At 39.9% G+C, this 20,854-nt stretch overlaps 2 protein-coding genes across 6 annotated transcripts in view; both read right to left on the bottom strand.

Annotated features, from left to right (window-relative positions):
* The window catches only part of LOC117291425, a 39,701-nt gene extending 32,801 nt beyond the window's left edge, over positions 1-6,900 (bottom strand). For 3 of the 5 annotated variants that reach the window (XM_033773088.1, XM_033773092.1, XM_033773090.1), the window contains exons 1-5: positions 5,674-5,994; positions 4,214-4,335; positions 3,537-3,573; positions 3,016-3,134; positions 2,291-2,375 (exon numbers count right to left, since the gene is read on the bottom strand). In XM_033773088.1, the coding sequence (XP_033628979.1) occupies positions 2,291-2,375; positions 3,016-3,134; positions 3,537-3,573; positions 4,214-4,335; positions 5,674-5,709 (399 nt within the window). In that variant the 5' untranslated portion in view covers positions 5,710-5,994. Of the gene's footprint in view, positions 1-2,290; positions 2,376-3,015; positions 3,135-3,536; positions 3,574-4,213; positions 4,336-5,673; positions 5,995-6,759 lie in introns of those variants that run through there. The other 2 variants (XM_033773089.1, XM_033773091.1) reach the window with 2 other exon arrangements.
* Positions 6,901-8,839: 1,939 nt separating this feature from the next.
* LOC117291426 overlaps positions 8,840-20,854 on the bottom strand; it is a 52,622-nt gene continuing 40,607 nt past the window's right edge. The window contains exons 45-59 of the mRNA XM_033773094.1: positions 20,141-20,332; positions 19,353-19,556; positions 18,714-19,010; positions 17,211-17,399; positions 16,265-16,468; positions 15,687-15,983; positions 15,157-15,322; positions 14,203-14,381; positions 13,713-13,780; positions 12,701-12,810; positions 12,003-12,163; positions 11,252-11,390; positions 10,623-10,690; positions 10,264-10,324; positions 8,840-9,105 (exon numbers count right to left, since the gene is read on the bottom strand). Of these exons, the coding sequence (XP_033628985.1) occupies positions 8,928-9,105; positions 10,264-10,324; positions 10,623-10,690; positions 11,252-11,390; positions 12,003-12,163; positions 12,701-12,810; positions 13,713-13,780; positions 14,203-14,381; positions 15,157-15,322; positions 15,687-15,983; positions 16,265-16,468; positions 17,211-17,399; positions 18,714-19,010; positions 19,353-19,556; positions 20,141-20,332 (2,513 nt within the window). The 3' untranslated portion in view covers positions 8,840-8,927. The remainder of the gene's footprint in view (positions 9,106-10,263; positions 10,325-10,622; positions 10,691-11,251; positions 11,391-12,002; positions 12,164-12,700; positions 12,811-13,712; positions 13,781-14,202; positions 14,382-15,156; positions 15,323-15,686; positions 15,984-16,264; positions 16,469-17,210; positions 17,400-18,713; positions 19,011-19,352; positions 19,557-20,140; positions 20,333-20,854) is intronic.

Here is a 20,854-nt window from a genome sequence, read left to right as displayed (position 1 = left end):
GAACATCGCGCTGTTTTGTACACGGCTAATGGGTGCGTGACGCAGACGCGATTGCGCGTCTGCTCAGTGCACAACTCTATGGCGTTTGCCAACCAACAGGGTCTGTACGCATGCGTGAATGTAATTAGCATATTTCATGGGAAGGGTCCATTGTCAAGGACTAGCCTTCACAGTTAGTGTATCTCAACATATGCATAAAATAACAAACCTGTGAAAGTTTGAGCTCAATCGGTCTTCGAACTTGCGAGATAATAATGAAAGAAAAACACCCTTGTCACACGAAGTTGTGTGCGTTTAGATGGTTGATTTCGAGACCTCAAGTTCTAAATCTGAGGTCTCGAAATCAAATTCGTGGAAAATTACTTCTTTCTCGAAAACTATGGCACTTCAGAGGGAGCCGTTTCTCACGATGTTTGATACCATCAACCTCTCCCCATTACTCGTCACCAAGAAAGGTTTTATGCTAATAATTATTTTGAGTAATTACCAATAGTGTCCATGCCTTTAAGGGCCCTCTATGACTAGTAGTATCATGCCTCTGACTGCTTCTAATTGTGTTTTAAGTATTCAGTCAGTCAGTCAGATTAAATTAATGAAATCCCATCATGTTTGAATTAAAAAAGTAATGTTCAATTATTTGATTGTTATCTATTTTGTGCGTGTCTGGCATAAAATAAATATTTAAAGGCCAGGTATGCCTTTATTGTTGAAACCGCTTGATTGTCTTTATCCTATGTAGATGTATTGTGTATACAATGAAACTATGTACAAATTTCATGTCAAAAGGTGGTGATGTGTTTGAGATATCAACGAAAGTCCAGAGGTCAACGCAGGAAGAATAACAGTATCGGATTCAAATTTTGGCACATACAAGCTAATATATTTTTACATTAATAACATTACTTTGAAGCGAAACATGTTTTTTTTTTTTAAATGCTTTATACTTTCGAAAGCTGCAGTAGGCTTCTAGTCAACAAATTTTATTGCCATTCATTTGAAGAGTGATGACCAAAACGTATACCTTCCCTTTAAAGAACAAACTTAACAAACCTGTTTGTCTTGTGTCAATTGTAAATTTGCCAAAATAAGTAGAGCAAATTTTGTGGGCTCAAAACCAGCACTCTTTTACAATCAAACAATCTTGACTTGTCAAAATAAACACACATGGGCCAGTTGACTTAAACACAATAGAATACTTTGCAAAAATGAATATGTTTAAATAAATGAGTACATTTGCAGAATATTGAATGATCAGTAAGTGTCACCCCAAAAAAGCAACAGAAAAAGAGCGTTAGAGATTGAAGCCATGTCCGTAATAGCGGCTACAGCTAAGGTTACGGCTAGATGTCCGTAATATTATGTGTGGAAGTATAGGATGTCCTTGGCAACACTCTTAGCAACAGTCATAGCCGTTACTGTAGCCGCCTATTCGGATGGCCTTACACATCCTTCTGCCTACAGACCCGTACCCTATTAGGTTACTACTCATAAAGGCACACAGGATCTGGGCCCAATTTCATAAAGCCTGTCAGACACACAAAATTTGCTTAGCATGAAATTTCTTCCTTGATAAAAAACAAGATTACCAACCAAATTTTAAATTTGTTGCATATTGCTTGTTACTGGCGTTCAGCCAGGTTGGAAATCCTATTGGAAATCCTGTTTTTAATAAGGAAGAAGCAAATTATTTGTGCTTGCAGCCTTTAAGAAATTGGGCCCAGAATTGCCACCGAGTGAGTGGATTCGAACCAACTACCTAACAAATTCTGGCCTTTACACAACAAATAAATTCATATCTCCAACTGAAGATATTTGCCTTAAAATAATTGTAATACTTTTTAGGGGTTGAGAAATTTTTGTATTTCTGCCAATTGAAAAACACAAAAGCACTGCATTGAAAATGCTTCCCATCATCTCTTCATTTGCCTTTACCGTAGAAATGTTGTCTCCACCACCAGAACAACATCCAGCGATTTACTTGATTTAGAGCATCTGTGGAATCCCAACATTTAAAGCAATTTTTTCAAAATTCAACTTTAAAAAAAATGTTTTGCTTAGGTCTCAATAAAACGAAGGGCTACTGAAAACGTAAGTCTGTCCTTTCTTTCAAGACTGGAACAACATCCAGTGATTTACTAGATTTAGAGCGTCCGTTGAATCCCAACGTTTAAAGCAATTATTTCAAAACTCAACTTCAACAAAAAGAAGTTTTGCTCCAGTCTCAATAAAAACGAAGGCTACTGAAAACATAAGTCCGTCCCTTCTCTCTAAGCAAATATTGAGGACTTACCATTACGTTGGCACATTCCGCTCGGAGGGTGAATATCTTTTTGTCCAGAGTTGACGAGAAGCCATATCCCTGCCGATAGAGGATCCTGAAATTAAAAACCAGAAAAGTGTTTAATGACCAAGGCTTAGACTGGTCTAAGGGTAACATATACATCAGATTTAACTGCGAATCTCCGGGACCATGAAAGCCATGTGAAATTAATGGGAGGTCAAACAAACAATCAGATAAAATATGCATACACATATACATCAGATTTAACTGCAAATCTCCGGGACCATGAAAGCCATGTGAAATGAATGGGAGGTCAAACAAACAATCGGATAAAATATTTTCGGGAGTTTGGTTGTGCTGACAGGACGTAGCTATTCCAACTTAGTTGTAACTGAGCTGGTGTCTTGCTTGAGGACACATGTGTCACAACTGGGATTTGAACCCACACTCTGCTGATCTGAAACACCAGAGCTCGAGTCTGGTGCTCTTAACCACTAAGCCATGACAGGCCACAGGGAAGGGGGAAGGGTTGAGAAAGAAGTTTTGAAGTTAATCGACTTATAATTGTGCATTAATTGCTTGTGTTAGGATGTGGTCGGCTGTTTCAAAATGTGTCTCCTTGACACACCAGAGCATGAGTCTGGTGCTCTTAAGGGCAAGGCCATGACACGCCACAGGGAAGGGGGAAGGGTTGGGGAAGGAAAGTTGTTAAGTTTTGAGGTTAATCGACTTACAATTGTGCATTAATTGCTTGTGTTAGGATGTGGCCAGCTGTTTCAAAATGTTTCTCCTTGACAAGACGTTCAGCTTCATCTTTGATGTCTTCTTTCAAGGTTCGTATGAAATCCTTCAGCTACAATGGATGGGGGGAAATTACAAGGATCAAAAGTTAAACATCGGATTCAATTTGACACGTTTAATTTTGGTTTTACCCTTATACACTGATGTGTGCTACCACTGTATCCTCAGTACTTGTGAAAAAAATCACGTACTACTCGAAAGGGATTTGATCCCACGACCTTTGCAATTCTAGAGCAGTCAACTAGACCACCGAGATTGGCCGGTAGCTAGAGGCAGTTTGAATCCTACATTTGAGCAGCGGTTACCCCGGTGACAGGGGGGAAGACCGGGGGTACAGCGACCCTAGTGTGGAAAGGCCGGCAGTTATTCCCTGGGGGCAACCCAGGGAAATAGTGTAGTGTGAAAAGGACTTATTTCTGAACTATATTAAGGAATGATAAACAATATTACTCACCATACTTCCTGGTGGAAGAGCCTCCTCAGGAGTCGATCTAAATAGCAGGAAAAGTAAACAGTAAATGAGACAAAGGTTATTTTTATAATTATAGTGAACATATAACCTAGTAGCTAAATTAAGCGGCAGGCGCGGTCACGGAAGACCCACCAAGACCATGCTCATAACCCTGATTTAAGACAAGAGTAAACAACAAGGAGGAGCTAATCAGTTGTATGCAGGATAGAGTTGTATAGCGTGTCGGACATCGAGCCTGACTCAAGCACGCGACAATTGGGTCGACTGAGTGAGTGAGGAAGCACATTAATTTAAGGTACTTTACACGATTGACTCTGATGTTCTAGGTTATCATAATCAACTTGAGAGCCTCCGATAGATCGACAGTCAACACATGGATTTAAGGGTATCAGTGTGTCGTTTCCCGTTTGTCTAGGATTTCAAGTGACTGAGTAAATTTTAAACAATTTTGGATTCAATCAATCAATCAATCAATCAATCAAAGGTCATTTGTACAGCACCAAAATCAAGAGTTTGTTTAAGGCGATGAGGCACAGTTGTTAAACATTTTGGGCCCATAAATAGAGAATGATCTCTCTGCAAAAGTTGAATAGCGAGTTCTCGGCACAACAGTTCATTAAATCTTTTCTGAACTAGAGAAAAGATGGTCATGATCTTACTTCAGTTTGGTGACCCTGTTCTGAATATCTTGCATGTGTTCTAGTCTTGCAGGAAACACATCAAAGTGGCGTTCATTGGTTGTCTCCATCATGAAGCTCAAATCTCCAACTTCAGTTTGGACCTGCCAAAAGTGGTTTAAATTAAGGGAAATGGTCTATAATAATAATTATAATAATAATAACATTTTTTTTATATCGCACTTGAAGTGCTTCTCATCTTCAACATCATCATTACCCCTGGTCACTGGGCCATTTAACTCATTCTCTAGAACCCTCAAAGGTGTATCCATTTACCCCTGGGTGGCGAGAAGCATTTATAGTAAAATGTCTTGCTCAGGGACACAAGTGTCACAACCGGGATTCGAACCCACACTCTACTGAACAGAAACACTAGAGCTTGAGTTCGGAGTTCAGTCTTATCCGCTCGGCCACGACACCCCTTGTATGTTGCCATGTGATTTAGAGTGTCACGGCAGAGTGGTTAAGAGCATCGAATTCAAGTGCTGGTGCTAATTCACCAGAGTGTGGGTTCGAATCCCGGTCGTGACACTTGTGTCCTTGAGCAAGATACTTAACTATAATTGCTTCTCTTCACCCAGGGGTATAAATGGGTACCTGCGAGGGTAGAGGTTGATATTGTGAATGACAAGCTTTCGGAGCGCCACGGCAGCTCGGGGCTGTATACTCCCTAATGGGAGCTGAGAAAGATTAAAGGGATGTTTATTGGCCCAATGACCAGGGGACTAATGTAAGGCGCATTGATACGGTTTATTGTGAAATGCGCTATATAAGAACTTGTTATTATTATTATTATTATTATTATTATTTCATACATGGTAGGCCTACATTGCACACTTCCTCAACTGTCCACACCGTTAATTTTAACTCGCTTAGTTATTTCAAAAATATTATTATTTTTAATTAGCACCAATGGTCCGACGCCGACATGGATACAATCATTTGTCAGAGGTAGATAGGCAACAGGCTAGTACTGTGAATGGTAGTCACTCATCAGCCACGTGGTGCAATCTTACTCTTAGGCCAATTTGAGGGTGGGGACATTTGATGTGTCCCCTACACCCGGGCCCTAGCCGACCTTGTTGAGCTGTTGGGCTTTAGTGTCCCCACACCCTTCAAAAACAGGATAATTTTCCATATCACGCCACCACTTTTTCACCCGTTTTTACAAAAAGGGATATCTCATTGAGGTAAATTAGATACTATCTACATTATTTCATATCGAAAGAAGAATTGGTGGCGTGATACGGAAACTTTTCCTTGTGTGTAAGGCATCTGTAAAAAAACAATTTATTTTTATTTTTTATCGATGAAGCAAGCATGGAAATTATGGAGGACCCCAAATAAATTGACCTTCGTCTTCCCATGGAGGTAGACTACCTTACTGGTCTCGCCACCACCTACAAACTACAACTTTTTCTTTCATTTATATGGATGCCTACCGATGTTTTTACTGTTTCATTCCCTGCGCTTAGCATCCAACCACCACCAACCAAGCTGGTGAATCAAAAGATTTCGCCATTGTCATTGAGAAGTGTCCTGCTGCTGCGACAAACTTGTTGAAATGAATGTTGGTCCTTTCTGTCTACCGTAGTGTGATACAAACTGAGGGCACACAGCGACTCAAATTCTGCTCTTCCATCATAAACTGATACACAAATGTTGTCTTTTCACAGGAAATAACTTATTGTTGATGTTGAATGGTTTGTTCTAACGATATTGAACCTAAAACACACTACAGAAGTGGACGTGGCGTTCCAAAAATTTAGGTGGACACTCTGTGTACAAAAACGTGTTGAAAGCGCCACCAACGTTGACATTCGCTGGATCTACAACGGGGAATCCCCTTCTTAGAAATGCCAATTGGGAAATTACGGGAATTCCCACTCGTGGTGAAAAACAGTTGCAAACTTAGTGTTTTTTGCGGGTAAAGGTTCAACTAGTATCCATGATATTTCAGTGCTTTCTTGGGAACAAACAGTTCGTCTATAAATCGCATATATTATTATTATTATTAGATCATAAAATTGAGTTCATGGTGAGAGAGCTTCTGTGATAGTGACCAATATGGACCAATCAAAAGAAGACGCGTATAGGGAGGGCGTTCAGTGATGTCAATACAATGTCAAACCCGCACACTGACGTTGCTAGCTGTGTAATTAGCATTCGGAGGGGTTAATTCTACCTCCATTCTGTAAGTCACTTTGGTTTTAATATTTCCATTTTCCACAAAAGGCTTAAATGATTAAAGGCTAGTTTGTAATCCCCTTTTTGAGAATAATTTCACTTCGAAGTAATTTGAGTATGTGAAGTGTTCCTCTTAAATTCCTCCTCCATGCTCTAACGGATCATTAATTCTTCTGCGTGGTGGACACGGTGCCCAGGATTTTCGGTGGCATCTCAAAACAACTTTTCAAAAGAAATGTTTACAGGTTATATAGTTTTATTTTATGCATTTACAATTAGAATGTAAACAACACGAACAGTTCCCAAAACTAAAGGTAACTTAATTCATTACTTAGACTTACCACATCAGGTTTGTGACATGGGTTCCGATAAAACATCTGACACCATTGTGTAAGACATGTGGACAGTGGTTGGCGCTGCAGTGGAAATGAAGCTTGAAGCCAGGAGTAGCCTTGATGTGGGAGTTGTCTGAACTGAGATTAGCTGTTAGCTGATAATGGGAATTTCCCCGAGTCATGCAACAATTGTTTTTCCTCCTTCAACTGAAAGTGGTGCACTGTTCTGTCAGTCAGGCCTTTTGAGTGGGATCAGTTAACTTTTCAATATTCCCCTTTTCCATGAATTGTTGGTTTAATAATGGAGGAAAGGAATTTCAGCAATACATACCCGAATTTGACTTTATTGGAAAACCACTCGAGCGTGCAACAAATAAAAGGGTCTATGTCATTATATATGGTTCACAAATCCTGTACAAACAAATCCTGTTTGGTATCGGTGTGTATGAAATGAACTATAAATTATAACCTCAAATGCACATAACAATCGTAATGAAAAAAACAAATGTCTCACCGGGAAAATACACGATGAGAAATATCACCGTTGGATACTGGAACTTTCAACTGATTCAAGGAAGTCGATGTAAAAGGTTAATCTTTTGTTCACATGTTTATTTCATACCGAAAAAATCAAATCCATTATAAAATAGAGTATTGGTTTGGGTCATAGGTTTTTTAGCTGAAATCAAGTGTCCACGCCTGAAAAAATATATATTTCTATACATTTCTATTTTTATATGGAGCTGATCTACTGTTGTAATTGCCTGTAAAGGATGATTAAAGTTTTTTTAATTGAATTGAATTGAATTGAATTGAAAATGGCATCAGTGGTTCCTATTGCATCATTTTAGAGCAGAAGGTCCCAACTTAAGTTTTGCTAGCCCTTACCAGGGACCAAAACTTACCCTTAACTTAGCCCTAGCCTTAGCCCTAGCCCTAACCAGATAGATACCCAACCCTTAAATGGATTTAAACTCCGCCCGAAACCCAACCAGGAAGTGTAAAACAGTCTAACCCAGCCCAGGCATTGATAGTAAAGAAGATGCGAAGTGAAGTGGCTTTACCCCCAGCCTACTTTGCAAACAAAAATCATATCATTTTATTTACCTTCTAAATTATTTAGAAAAAATCTTGTCACTAAAAACGAAAAGTTTGCTAAATGTTTACCACTAATTATGATACAAAGATTCCTTCATTACCTCACAGAGTTAGTAGCAGATGAGAGATGGCACAGTTATAACATATCCAGTCTACTTTCACACACAAGTTTAATCAATTTTATTATTAAAAACCATTTTATTGGCACTGTAAACATTAATTTGTGTACAAGCTTCATTGCAAATGTTCTCCATTGCACAATTAAAAACAAATTATACTTTTGGATACAAATCAAATTTTTACTGTTGTACAAAAATTGGTTATGTTATGATAAAATATTTCGTTCATAATTGTTATGATCCCTGTCCAAACCAGGTACTTCATGCCAAATAGCAAAAAGTTGATTTTTGTTCTCTTCAAGTAGATGAAAAAAAGTGTATTCATATAACACCTAAATAAGGCTCATAATGTAAGTATCTTTTAACACATTTAGACATTCACAACATATTGGTATTTAAAGGTTCTTCTCAAAGCACAGTAATGATTGGTTTCTTGGATGAAATATTACAGCAATTATATGTCCGAAATTTATACAAGGAAATAAAAACTCATAAAATTAATTGATAAATTTGTGTTTCAATTATGTTGTCTATTCAGTGGAAAAATGAAAAAAAAGGTTGAATCTCGCAAGGAAATGCTCTGGGCTAAATCATTGTTTTTGGTTTTTGTGTACACACAGGCTACTTTAACAAGATAAACTGCTTTGACAAATTCAAACTCGCGCAAAACATCAATTTTAGAACATACAATCTTTTTGCATCAATACAAAGATGAGTTTACTTGAACCCCAAATCTGAGTATATAGTTTACTACTACCAACATACGAATACTTTTAGCCATACAAAAAGACTCTGGGTCGCACACTGTCAGGCCTTTAACTTTTTTATCGCAAAATATAAATCCATTGCCAATCAATAACAAATTCTCGATACTCTAAAAACTTTCTATTAAATTGATGTCTTTACAGAAAGCTAAAATTTAAGTCTCCAGTGGGCATTGATTAAATTCTCCAAACCCTAGTCCTTCTTAATGGACCTTTTGGCTTTGCTCGATGAAGCGTAGGCTGGTTCATGGGTCATGGTGACCTCATCTGTTACGCGTTCACCGTTGTCTTGGTCCTGGACTTCTCTGTTGGTATCGAGGCTCATGGCAGCATTGCTGTAAAAGACGTTGTGTGTCACCAGACTGGGGACCCTTTAAGGAAATAATCAAATCAGATTTTAAGTTAATAAGTTAACAATAGTGTGACCCTCTCAAATTCTTAGAGTCGTTTAAAGGATAGAGACTACGGCAGTTTGTTCTCTTGATAGTGCACTGTGGTGACACTTTATGTCCTAGTCTCTTACAGAAATAAAGGTCACTACAGAGCACCGTAAAACTAAAAGTGGGGGGGGGAGTACCATTTCTATGACCGTCCCATCAATAAGTACTTTTATACCCCTAAGCTTGGGCGATATCAGGATATTATCGAATATCGCGATATTAATTTGGAAGTGATTTCGATATCGGATGGATTTGGTTTTAATCGAAATATCGATATATCGCGTATCGCAATAATCGCGATAATCGCGATATATTGCAATATCGATTAAATATCGCGATGTATTTGCTAGCTGAGACATCTTGCACCACATAGGTTTGGAGTAAAAGCAGAAGAATAGGTCATTAGAACACCTGACTTAAGCTATGACTGTCTCTTCTACAACTTTCACTTGGAGTTTGAAGACTGATGATGTCAAATTTCATTAATCGCGATTATATCGAATATCGCGATATATTGTCGGCGATATATCGTGAATAAAATAAATCGATATCGCCCAAGCTTTTATACCACACAATGCAGAGGCAACCATTAATGAAACCCTATAAGGAAATTGTAACATCAGATTTTACATTAATAAGAAACAATAATAATGTTATATAGGATTTGAGGCATTGCGTGGTGAGGTATCAATTTATATTTGGTTTGCGGTAACACCATGTGTGTATCTACTTGCCAGGTAGAGTTGTTCTTAGGGAACTGTCTTGCTTTATTCTACTGCCATGGAGTAGATAATCGGAGGTTCGGGAGACTTCTCAGTTCTGAAAAGAACTGTCCTGCTTTTTAACTATTACCAGGGCGGATGGTATAGAAATTAGACTGGACTACTACTTTAGCTTATAGGATCGTAATTAACTGCACAACCGCGGAGTCAATTCTTGGGTTTGGTCTCAACGTTTCGATTAGCTTGCTCTAGTCATCGTCAGGAGATTGAAAATATTACCAAGTACAAAAAACAAATTAAATGCTAGATGTATAAATGCAACATTATCGAGCAAACACTTGAGGGAATAATATTTTTTTTGGAATACCTTAAGGTCACAGGTTCATCGTCGCCATCAGCAAAAAGCTCCTCATCATCGGTGACAAAATCTAGGATGGGAGAAAAGCAAAATAATAGCAATAAGCAAAATAAGTAGGATTTGAAACTTTGCATGGTGGAAATACGATATGGAAAGGTTTGCGGTAACACCATGTAATGACTATCTCTTAATGAGTTGGGGTGGTTCTGAAAAGAACGGTTGGTTTCAACTCAACGTTTCGATCAGTATGCTCCGATTGTCTTCTGGAGCAAAATGTTTACATCCACGGAATTTGAATCAATCATAGGTTCACAACGGCTAAAGCACATAAAAAAGCTAAGCAAACAAAATTATGCCAATGTACTTACTGCTTTGTGATTCCAGTTCAAGATCTTGACTCAATGTATCGGATCCAAAGTCAGTGGATTTTCTCCTTCTGTTCAAAACAAATTTTTATTAATATTGTTACAAATTATTTGCAGAATAATGAAAAAGAAAAATGCTTCTCAATGGAATTTTTTTGGACTGAAATAATTTGGATTGATTTTTGTCGTTGTAGAGGAATGATATTAAAGATAGCTATAAAGTGAAAGTATACATTTGGTAATCACTCTGAAAATTATTGGCAACAAACAAACTTTTGGTTAGACGCCTACAGCAGCATTTGATAGTATAGAACATTTTGAGATACATTTTACTTGGAAGCAATGTGGTTATTTAAAAAGATAACAGTTTTTATGAATCTGAGAAGGGTAACCGCGTAACGCTTCTTAGAACATGGGTGATGACGCAACAGAGCTTTTCGTGAATCTTTCAGAAAAGCACTGGATAAGGGTATTTGAAATGATTGTTTTTATTTACACAATTCAAATGTATTTAATGACTCGATTTCCTTATTGATTGAAAACATTTCAAATGGAATTCAGCAAACATCACGACTTGTCATTTTCGCTCAAGTTCCTGTTTAAAGAAAATACTTTGGGGTTACTAGACTCACCTTCTCTTTGTCAGATCGTTTCCAATCACACCGAGCAGGAGTAGAACCAAGAACCCAAGGGCTGCCAAGAGAGCAATGACCCACGGCTCCTCCAAGGGGCTGGGTTCGCTCTCGCTGCTGATGAAGTCAAACTGGCCATCTAGGGAAAGTTGAGAAATCAATCACCATGAGCTCGGACCTAGTGTATACTAAATTTGTCACCGTTTCACGAAGAGACACTTTAGCCCATGCGGCAAAATTTTCATGTTTGGAGAAAAACTTAGTTCAAAATTACTGGGTTTTTTTTTATTATTGTTTTGGACAGTTTGTCATTTAAACTAATGACATTTTACCAAATATGAAAGTAGAGATATCTTAAATCATGCAAATCTGTGTTTATTTTTCCAATGGCAAAAATCAGAAATCAGGCTTCAGTAGGAAAATTCTCACAACTGTTTAAAGACACGGGACACTATTGGTAATTGTCAAAGACCGTCTTCTCACTTGGTGTAACTCAACATATGCTCAACAACAACTCAACATAAATCTGAGGTCTCGAAATCAAATTCGTGGAAAATAAGTTCTCGAAAACTACGGTACTTCAGAGGGAGCCGTTTCTCACATTGTTTTATACTATATCAACAGCTCTCCATTGCTTGTTGCCAAGTAACGTTTTAATGCTTAAAAATTATTCTGAGAAATTACCAATAGTGTCCACTGCCTTAAACAAAAAGATAAGGATGAATAAAATATGGTAAGAGGTTCAACGTACTACTTTGCAAGGCATCCTTCTTGGCGTCCAACATGGCCTGAAGCTGCGCAGAGGTCAAACCGGCTTGCTCGCTGGTCACATCACTGGGGTCACTGACCCAAAAGGTCACTTCCAGACCGTCAGCGGCATTCTGGAGACTAGTGTAGTAAACCTGTCGGAAGCTGTGTCAAAGGTCACAAAAAGACAAACTTGTTTTCACCAATCTGATATCATCTATAAACTAATGCAAGAAAGAAAAAATCCAAGGTGCTGGTATAGATCGGTGCTGCAATTTTACAGCATTTTTTCGGTCTGGTGATCATACTAGGGGGGTTAAATTTTTTTTAATTTTCTTTGTATTTCAATGTTTTATTTATTTCAGATACTTTTTTTGAAAGAGGATGAACTAATGCAAGGTATGAAAGCGCGGCTGATGATTTACGAAAACGTGCCAAGGAAAACAACGTTGACGTCTTGCGGCACGAATCACGTGCAGCACCAAAACCTGGTTAGCTCTGCAATCTCGTCTCGCGCTCATGATGTGTAAGGGGGTGACATGGGGGGGGGGGGATGGGGTTAAGTGGAGGGACAAGTATTAAACTTACTATTGAAAAAAAATAACAAAATAAAAATCCTTGGTACAGGCCTGGCCTTGTGAAAGGCCGCCAAAGATTTTCATTTTATTAACTTCTTTTTGGGGAAAGGGGGGAGGGAGTTACCTGAAGATAGCACTTGGTCCAGCTAAACAGTTGTCCAGTTGTTCACTGCAGTAGACATTTAGTTGAGCGGCAACACTGATCGCAAAGTCCATCTGCATGTTATCATCAAACTACAAACAAACACAACAACAACAACCGTTATTCTGGTAGCTAACAGCTCATCACCGTTTCAACATCAAGTCTTAATTAAGTCTTTGAGATGAACTCTTGGTCAATTTTGAAGAGACTGGGTCTAAGTAGTTTGGGTTTGAAGAAAAATTAAGCAGCATGCAGCATCAGAGTCCAGCTTTCTCCAGCCAGAAGACGATCAAAGCGTACCTTTTATTTTTATTTTTATGCAAGTCGCCAGACACACGAGGCCTGAAGGCCACTTCAAGGTATGGGCTACAATTATTTTTTTTCCAGAGGCCGTTGCCACCTAGACTGAAACCGGGTTACCCCGGTAGGCTTGGGTATCATCAGTCCGAAGCCTAGCCAGTCGAGCACAAAGCACTACCTCCCCAATTTTATGTAGCAAGTGTCACGACCAGGATTCGAACCCACACTCTGCTGATCAAACACCAGAGCTTGTATTCGGTGCTATAAACCGCTCAGCCATGACACGCCACTAATCGAAACGTCAAATTGAACCCAGCAGTTCTTTTCAGAACCACCCCAACTCATTAAGAGATAGTCATTACATGGTCTTACCACAAACGTTTCCATATCATATTTCCACCATGCAAAGTTTCAAATACTATGAACAAAAACTGCTTGCTGAAATGACAACAGGGTTTTTACATTTTTATAGCATGAACATTTCCATGACTGCATGTTTTCTAAGCCATTCCCTACACATAATTCTCTAAAAGATTCCTTTTGATTTAGTTGAAATGGCATTATAATCCGAATCGTAATCCTTTAAACAAGTTTTTCCCAAAAGAATCATAGTTTCCCACTCTTGTCTGTTTATATTTCTTTCCTTTTTTCCCGTCTTTGTTATTGGTTAGAAATTACAACTAGAGTAGCTTACCGTGCTAAACTTCTGACCAATCAGGACTATAGACACACTGCCAATATCCTCGCCTGTCAGAGCATTGCCTGAAAAATAAACAATTAGCGCGAACACGATTAACAAACAATCAGTTTACCCATTACAAACGTAATTACATCGCTGTTCTTCCTATAAAAGGAATTTGTATTATTATTTATTTGTCAATATAAACCACAAAGGAAACTGACTGGGTAGATTGTTCGGGAGACTTCTCAGTTCTGGAAAGAACTGTCCTGCTTTGTTAACCACTACCCGGGCGGATGGTATAGAAAATTGGCTGGAACTACTACTTTAGCTTATAGGATCGTGATTAACTGCACTACAACGGAGTGAGTTCTTAAATTGTTTCAACTTTCCGACTAACTTGCTCTAGTCATCGTTATTATTATTAAATAATAATAATATTGCCGCTTAAAATCTTTGCATATCCTGAGATTTACGACACGCATTCTGAACGCTGTGTTTTTACCTTGGGTGGCTCCGTACATCAGTTGGAATCCCGCATTCTCATTTGACTCATCCGAGAAGAAGCGCATCCATGCTTGGCTCGAGTCGATTGTGATGGAATCGGGCAGCACGCTCCCGGTGAAGGTATACAGGGTGTCGATGTCAGGCTTCGGACCAGCACCGATCATCAAAAAGTCTTGACTGCAAAAACCCAACATAAAAAAATATACATAAAGATTAATGGAAGCAGAAAACAAGGCATGCATCCAAGTCAGCAAAATTCAGATACAAAGAATCTGTGATTGTGCAATTCATAATCATAGATTCTAAATCGATGTTTGTATGAGAGAGCTTGGCTGTTGTCAGCATGGCATTTCTAATAATAATAATAATAATAATAATAATAATAATAATAATAATAATAATAATAATAATAATAATAATAATAATAATAATAATAATAATAACAATAATAATAATAATAATAATAATAATAATAATAATAATAATAATAATAATAATAATAATAATAATAATAATAATAATAATAATAATAATAATAATAATAATAATAATATTTGTTTTCATTCTCGTTATCAGGGCCTGTGTGACCAGCCCTTTATGCTCTCTGGTGGGGAGTATTCAGCCTGTGCAACAAATAATGTGCTACTCGGCTAAATCAATCACAAGAACCATCTCTGCCCTCACAGGTACCCATTTACCCCTGGGTGGAGAGAAGCAATTATAGTTAAGTGTCTTGCTCAGGGCCACAAGCGTCACGACCAGGACTCGAACCCACACTCTGCTGAACAGAAGCACCAGAGCTTGAGTTTGTTTCTCTTAACTGCTCGCCCACGACACCCAACATCATTGGAGGTTGCCCAGTTCCCTTGATGAAAAGATCATCTAAAAAATAAATAACTGGGATCTCTAATTTTTAATTTCTGACAACTCTACCCTTCCCAAGGTCTCTCACCCTTTCTCGAGGTCCAAGTCAGTGAAGTTGAGCTGAAGGGATGAAGTATCATCCGGCAGGGAGATGGTATAAATACAATCCTGGTTGGACAAGTACGGTTTGGGGTAGTTAGGAGACGAAATCATACCACTCTCCATCGTAAACTCAGTCACGCCGCAACCATCAGCTAAAGACAGAAAAAAACAGTTTAAGGGTTTTAGTCTTTTTTGTTTTAGAAAACAATATGAATTTATGATTATTTTTATCATTGGAAGTGTTAGAGATTTGAAGTTTGAAAAAGAATAATTTATTTGCATGGTTTTCTTCACAAACAAACAAAAAGGAAAATAGATAAACATGTCACATTTATTTGTGTTTGAAAATATGTTTAAAAAAAAAAAAAAAGTAAAAGTAGTAGCAATTTCGCAATTTAAAAAAAAAAATACAAAATTTGCAATTATTGACGGGATTAGTGAATTTGGATTACAAAGAATAAAAAACGACAACTAATGAAAAGTGGTGGTAGACTAAGCTACTGGGAAGCAACTTACTTGTTGGCAGCATAATGCGGACAGATCTTGGTCCCAGGTCAAAGGTCATATCCTTAGTGATTGCTCCAATGAAGAAAACGTAGACCTGCATTGGATCGAGGTTCTTCAAGAGGACCGAAGTTGTCGCACCGCCCTCTATGAACTTAGTCACGCCAACATCGTTTTCTTCGTAGACGATGCGGTATCCAGTGACCTCACAGTTGAATCGGGATGGGCGCCAGTTCAGTTGAATTGAAGTCGTGTCGAGGGCTTGGCCGCGGAAGAAGATCGGATTCTGATCGTCCTCTGAAGTAAATGCTATCAAGAGAAAGAAAAAAAAAAATAATAATAATAATAAGTTCTTTTATTGAATCCGTTCTGCAGCTCATTTCTTTTTATATCTTTCTCAGCTCCCTGCGGAGTATACAACCCTGGGCTGCGGTGGCGCACAAAGCCAAGGCTTAGGAAAAGGCCCTGGTTCATAAGGGAGAACATTAACAAGTGCCACATGAATATTTGTTTTGAAAATCCAAAAGAATTTCAAATGCACTTAAAAAGTTTAAAAATTCATCGCCAAAAAAAAAAAAGAAGTTACAAACGTTTTGGACTGATTTCGCAAATGTACTGCATTGGTCGTTCACAGTTCCAGTCGTTCCAGAGTCCCGACTGAAGCATCTGACCACAGTCCTGGTTCTCATCCAAATCGTTGGGTTGCCCGAATGCCCAGTTAGTCTCTGCCCAGACGCTTGGAGCCTGACAATCTACCCAACGCCAGTTGGCCTCAGTTCCCTGGTCATAAAGTCCTGAAAAAGATCACATGAGAACGTTTAAAGGCAAAGTCAACTTTTTTTCTTTTTTTTTTTATCTTGTATATTGACCCAATTCACCTGACGTCATCATCAGAATAATCTTGGATGTGCCATACTGGTGGGAAATGTCACTGTGCATTATTCAGTGAAGCGTGCAATTTAGACGACGCTGCGTTTACACGTAAACCTATTGCCCACCAAAATGGTGAGTGTGGCACAGTCACCGCGTGTGACGTGCGTGCAAGGGTCAATATATGTAGATGTGCACATTAAAACTAACATTCAGTTAGTTCAGTTCAAAATTTCGTCCCTCGTTTGAGATATCGCCGAGAATCCCGAGCAAGTATTAAGTCCAGGCAGGGAAGAATAATCCGTAATGGGAGACTTAGGAATGCTAGGTGGCAGCAGACTTGCCAGGTAATTGCCACAATTTAAGTAAATCTGAGTATGCGCACATAACCGAGAACAATGGTTATTACCTGGTAAGTCTGCTGCCACCTACAGTCCCGGCCATATCTCGTTCGGGCCCCCTGCCCCCTTTCAATGTTAGTTCTGATTGCACGATCTTCTGCGTTCCAGTCAACATTGAGCGTGGGGGACGGAGGGGGGGGGGGGGGGAATTATTATTGTCAGTGGGAAGTGTACAGGGAATGGTTTAATGTAACATTAGGAATGGGTGGCCCAAGCATTATGGCCGGGATTACATCTATCAACAACCATCCACAAATCAACTCACCAATCCACCAGTCTCCACCTAAGGTTCGGTTGACTAGATACTCGTGTTCTTCTTCGGTCTCAACGATGACCAAGTCTCCATCCGTTACATTCTGGCAGTCTTTCCTTGCGTCTTCCCACGTCTTCGGCTGTGAACTAAACTTGTAGCAACGATAGTCCGCTGCTGGCTCCCAACCATCCTCACAAAGGTCTATCAGATCATAAAAATCAATCAATTAATATATATATATATAATAATTTGCGAGGCTTATCATCCTTACTCGCAGCTCAGAGCTGAATTACGAAGGACGCGACTTTGGCTGCCAGCCACATCAACCCATTATGACCACGGAGCACAGCCAGAGATCAAAAGTGTTTAAATTTTTCCCGAGGGAGGAAAACCGGATGGTCTGGAAAACAGGATATTCTAGAAAACCCTCGTGGCACAGCAGAGAACCAACGCACAACTCAACTCGCGTATGGCCCTGGCCGGGAATCGAACCGGGGTCACCTTGGTGAGAGGCGAGGGCTTTATGCACAAGCCAACCATGCCCCCCATACAAGTCATTTATAGAGGGCCAACATCAAAAGTTTGCTCTAAGGTGCTGAGGCACAGATGAATGTTTAGTGATCCTTCTGGAACAGGTGAGCCTTGTTTTTTAAAGCGCACATCAATTTTAGTCTTTTTGTCTACTGTCGTGTAATTTTTTAATTGAATAATAAACCTTATTGAATTGATGAATTTATTTTAAGGAGTGTCTTGGATAATGTAAGTAAGTTTGGATGTTAAACTTGTACAGGTATTGCTCTTTAATTGCAAGGGTCGTGGGTTTGAATCCCACCCGAGTAATATGCCTGTGATACTTGTTCACAGGACTTGGGAAAGTACCGAGTATACAGTGCTTACACAGTGGGTGCGTTCGTTTAGCTTCCCTGGGTCGACCCCACAGTGCTCACTCGGGTGAGCCCCTGACAAGAGCTAAACGAACGACCACTCACCGCTCTCGTAGTGACGTCGTTTACCTGGGGCCAGCCCCAAGTGACCCACTCCACAAGCAGGGCACTGGGGGCTGACCTGGGTGAGCCCCTGGAATGACGTCAAAAGCTATTGGAACGCACCGGGCAGACCGGGGATGACCCAGGAAAGCTAAATGAACGCACCGGGCAGACCGGGGATGACCCAGGGAAGCTAAACGAACGCACCGGGCAGACCGGGGATGACCCAGGGAAGCTAAATGAACGCACCGGGCAGACCGGGGATGACCCAGGGAAGCTAAATGAACGCACCGGGCAGACCGGGGATGACCCAGGGAAGCTAAATGAACGCACCGGGCAGACATGAACGCACCGGGCAGACCGGGGATGACCCAGGGAAGCTAAATGAAGGCACCGGGCAGACCGGGGATGACCCAGGGAAGCTAAATGAACGCACCGGGCAGACCGGGGATGACCCAGGGAAGCTAAATGAACGCACCCAATATGGTGTAAGGCTAAAAAACAAAATTATTATAAATAGATTTCTCACCATCCAGAGACGGCATGTTGACGGTGACTCGAGTTTCGTACGTGAGCAGAACCTCCGAGGTGAACCCGGCGATGGAGAAGGTGATGGGAACACCATCCGTGAGACCCGAGATGGTGATCTGTGTCGAGTTTCCACCGAGGACCTCCTGGAACGTGGTGATGAGCGGGTTATTGTAGAGGATACGATAACCGATCACGTCACACGAGACGAGAGAAGGTCTCCAGGTGAGTGTCACGGTGTTGGGATTTACCGCGATGCCTCGGAGACGAGTTGGGTTGGCGTCGTTTGGCTCAAACGCTGAAAAAATAAATTGTCAATCGGTGAGTGACGCTTGAAGCTTTGCATGGTGTGAAGGATAAGAATAAACTATAATTAATAGTAAACTTGCAGGTACAACCATGTATTCATTCTCTTTTGAGGGAGTGTTGGCTCTGAAAAGAGCCGGTCTAAATCTCGACGTTTCAAAACAGTATACTCCGCTCGTCTTCATGAGAAAAACAAAGAAAGAAAAAAAAAGACGAGCAGAGTATACACGCCAATATATATGAGCTTTGGAGCATGAAGAAGTAAAAGCTTCGAGCAAGCAGCAAACACACCAACAACTTAGTAGAAGAAACAAGAGCAATACGAGGTACTTACATTTGACGGTGATTTCACAGATGTATTGCATGGTTCGGTTACACTGCCAGTCGTTGTATTTACCGTCGTTCAAGATCTGACCACAGTGCTGGTTGCCGTTCAGATTATTGGGCTGACTCTCACCCCAGTTGGACACGGTCCAGGGAGTCGGTTCAGAACAGTCGGTCCATCGCCAGTCGCCCTCGACTGATAGATCGTAGAAACCTAAAAAAAACGAATAGAAAAACAACAAATCAAAGCAACATAAACTTCTACATATCATCATAAAAAAATACAGTAAATAATAAATAATTAAAAAAAATTATGTGAATTTTGAGGCACGCTCCAAAAAGCGGGGCTTGTCAAGGAACAGCTAACAAAATGAAACAAAACAGCAGCTTTACAATTGTTGAGTAAACAAAATAAACAAAACAACACCTACAAAAAGTGACAGTGTGTGTTTATGTGTACATCGATGCCAAGCAACAGTAGAAGAGATGATCTGAGACAGTTCAAGGGAACGTATATATATCACATGCTTAAATAGACATGTCAGACTATTTAATCACAATTTTTCTGAATTTACCAATGGCAACCAAAACAGAAATCAGGCTAAAATAGGAAGACTATCATGCATGCTTGAAGTGGCCATACGGCCTTATGAGTTGGGCTGAACCTCATAAAAATCAAAATGAATCAAACAAAACCAGAGCCGGTGTGATCTACATGTTTGAAACACTGTTCGTCTCCGAGCCAGCGGTGAGCTCGGGATTCGAACCCGCAACCTTGTGATTGGTGAGTATACTTACCGATCCACCAATCACCTCCCTGAGCTCTCTCTTGGATGTACAGGTTCTCCTCCTGTGAATCGATAATCACGAGATCACCGTCTGCCTCCTGTCGGCAGAAGGCCCTGGCGTCAAACCAATTCTCCAGAGCAGCAGCAAACTTGTAGCATTTGTCGCCGAAGCCCAATTCCCAACCATCCTCTGGGCAGGGGACTTCAAGTGAAATGAGAAGAGAGTGAAACTGTTGTCGGTTTAAGTAATCCACAGACATAAGACAGGTTTTGCAAGCTTGCAGATACAGATACAGATACGGATATGAAAACTGTATCCTTTCACGTCAGCCGCGTGTTGGATTTTGTTTCGCAAAATATAGGTATGTGTCACCATGAGTGTTTCCCGACAAGCATGACTGATAGAGACCAGGTGTTTTATACAATGCATTTTCTCATCATTTTGCTTGCAAATGACTAATAATTTATAATAATCTATATCAAGCTCGATACCAGTGACAGCAATTCCGTGGGAAATGTTTTTGATCTGAGACAAAAAGACAACTAATAAAAGTCTGCAAAACAGTATCCGCTTTTCTAGGACCTATATGAGCTCCTGTTTCTGTAATGTTTTTTGATTGGCAGATAGATCACATGGAAAACATGGAACCCCGTCTGATGGCCCACCATTGCAGCATGCTTAAATGAATGGGTTCACTGTTGCAACACAGCTAAATATTTCAGA

This window comes from Asterias rubens, chromosome 6, assembly GCF_902459465.1.
Source record: "Asterias rubens chromosome 6, eAstRub1.3, whole genome shotgun sequence".
In the NCBI taxonomy this organism is placed as follows: domain Eukaryota; kingdom Metazoa; phylum Echinodermata; class Asteroidea; order Forcipulatida; family Asteriidae; genus Asterias; species Asterias rubens.
This window is presented reverse-complemented; position numbering and strand designations above follow the sequence as displayed.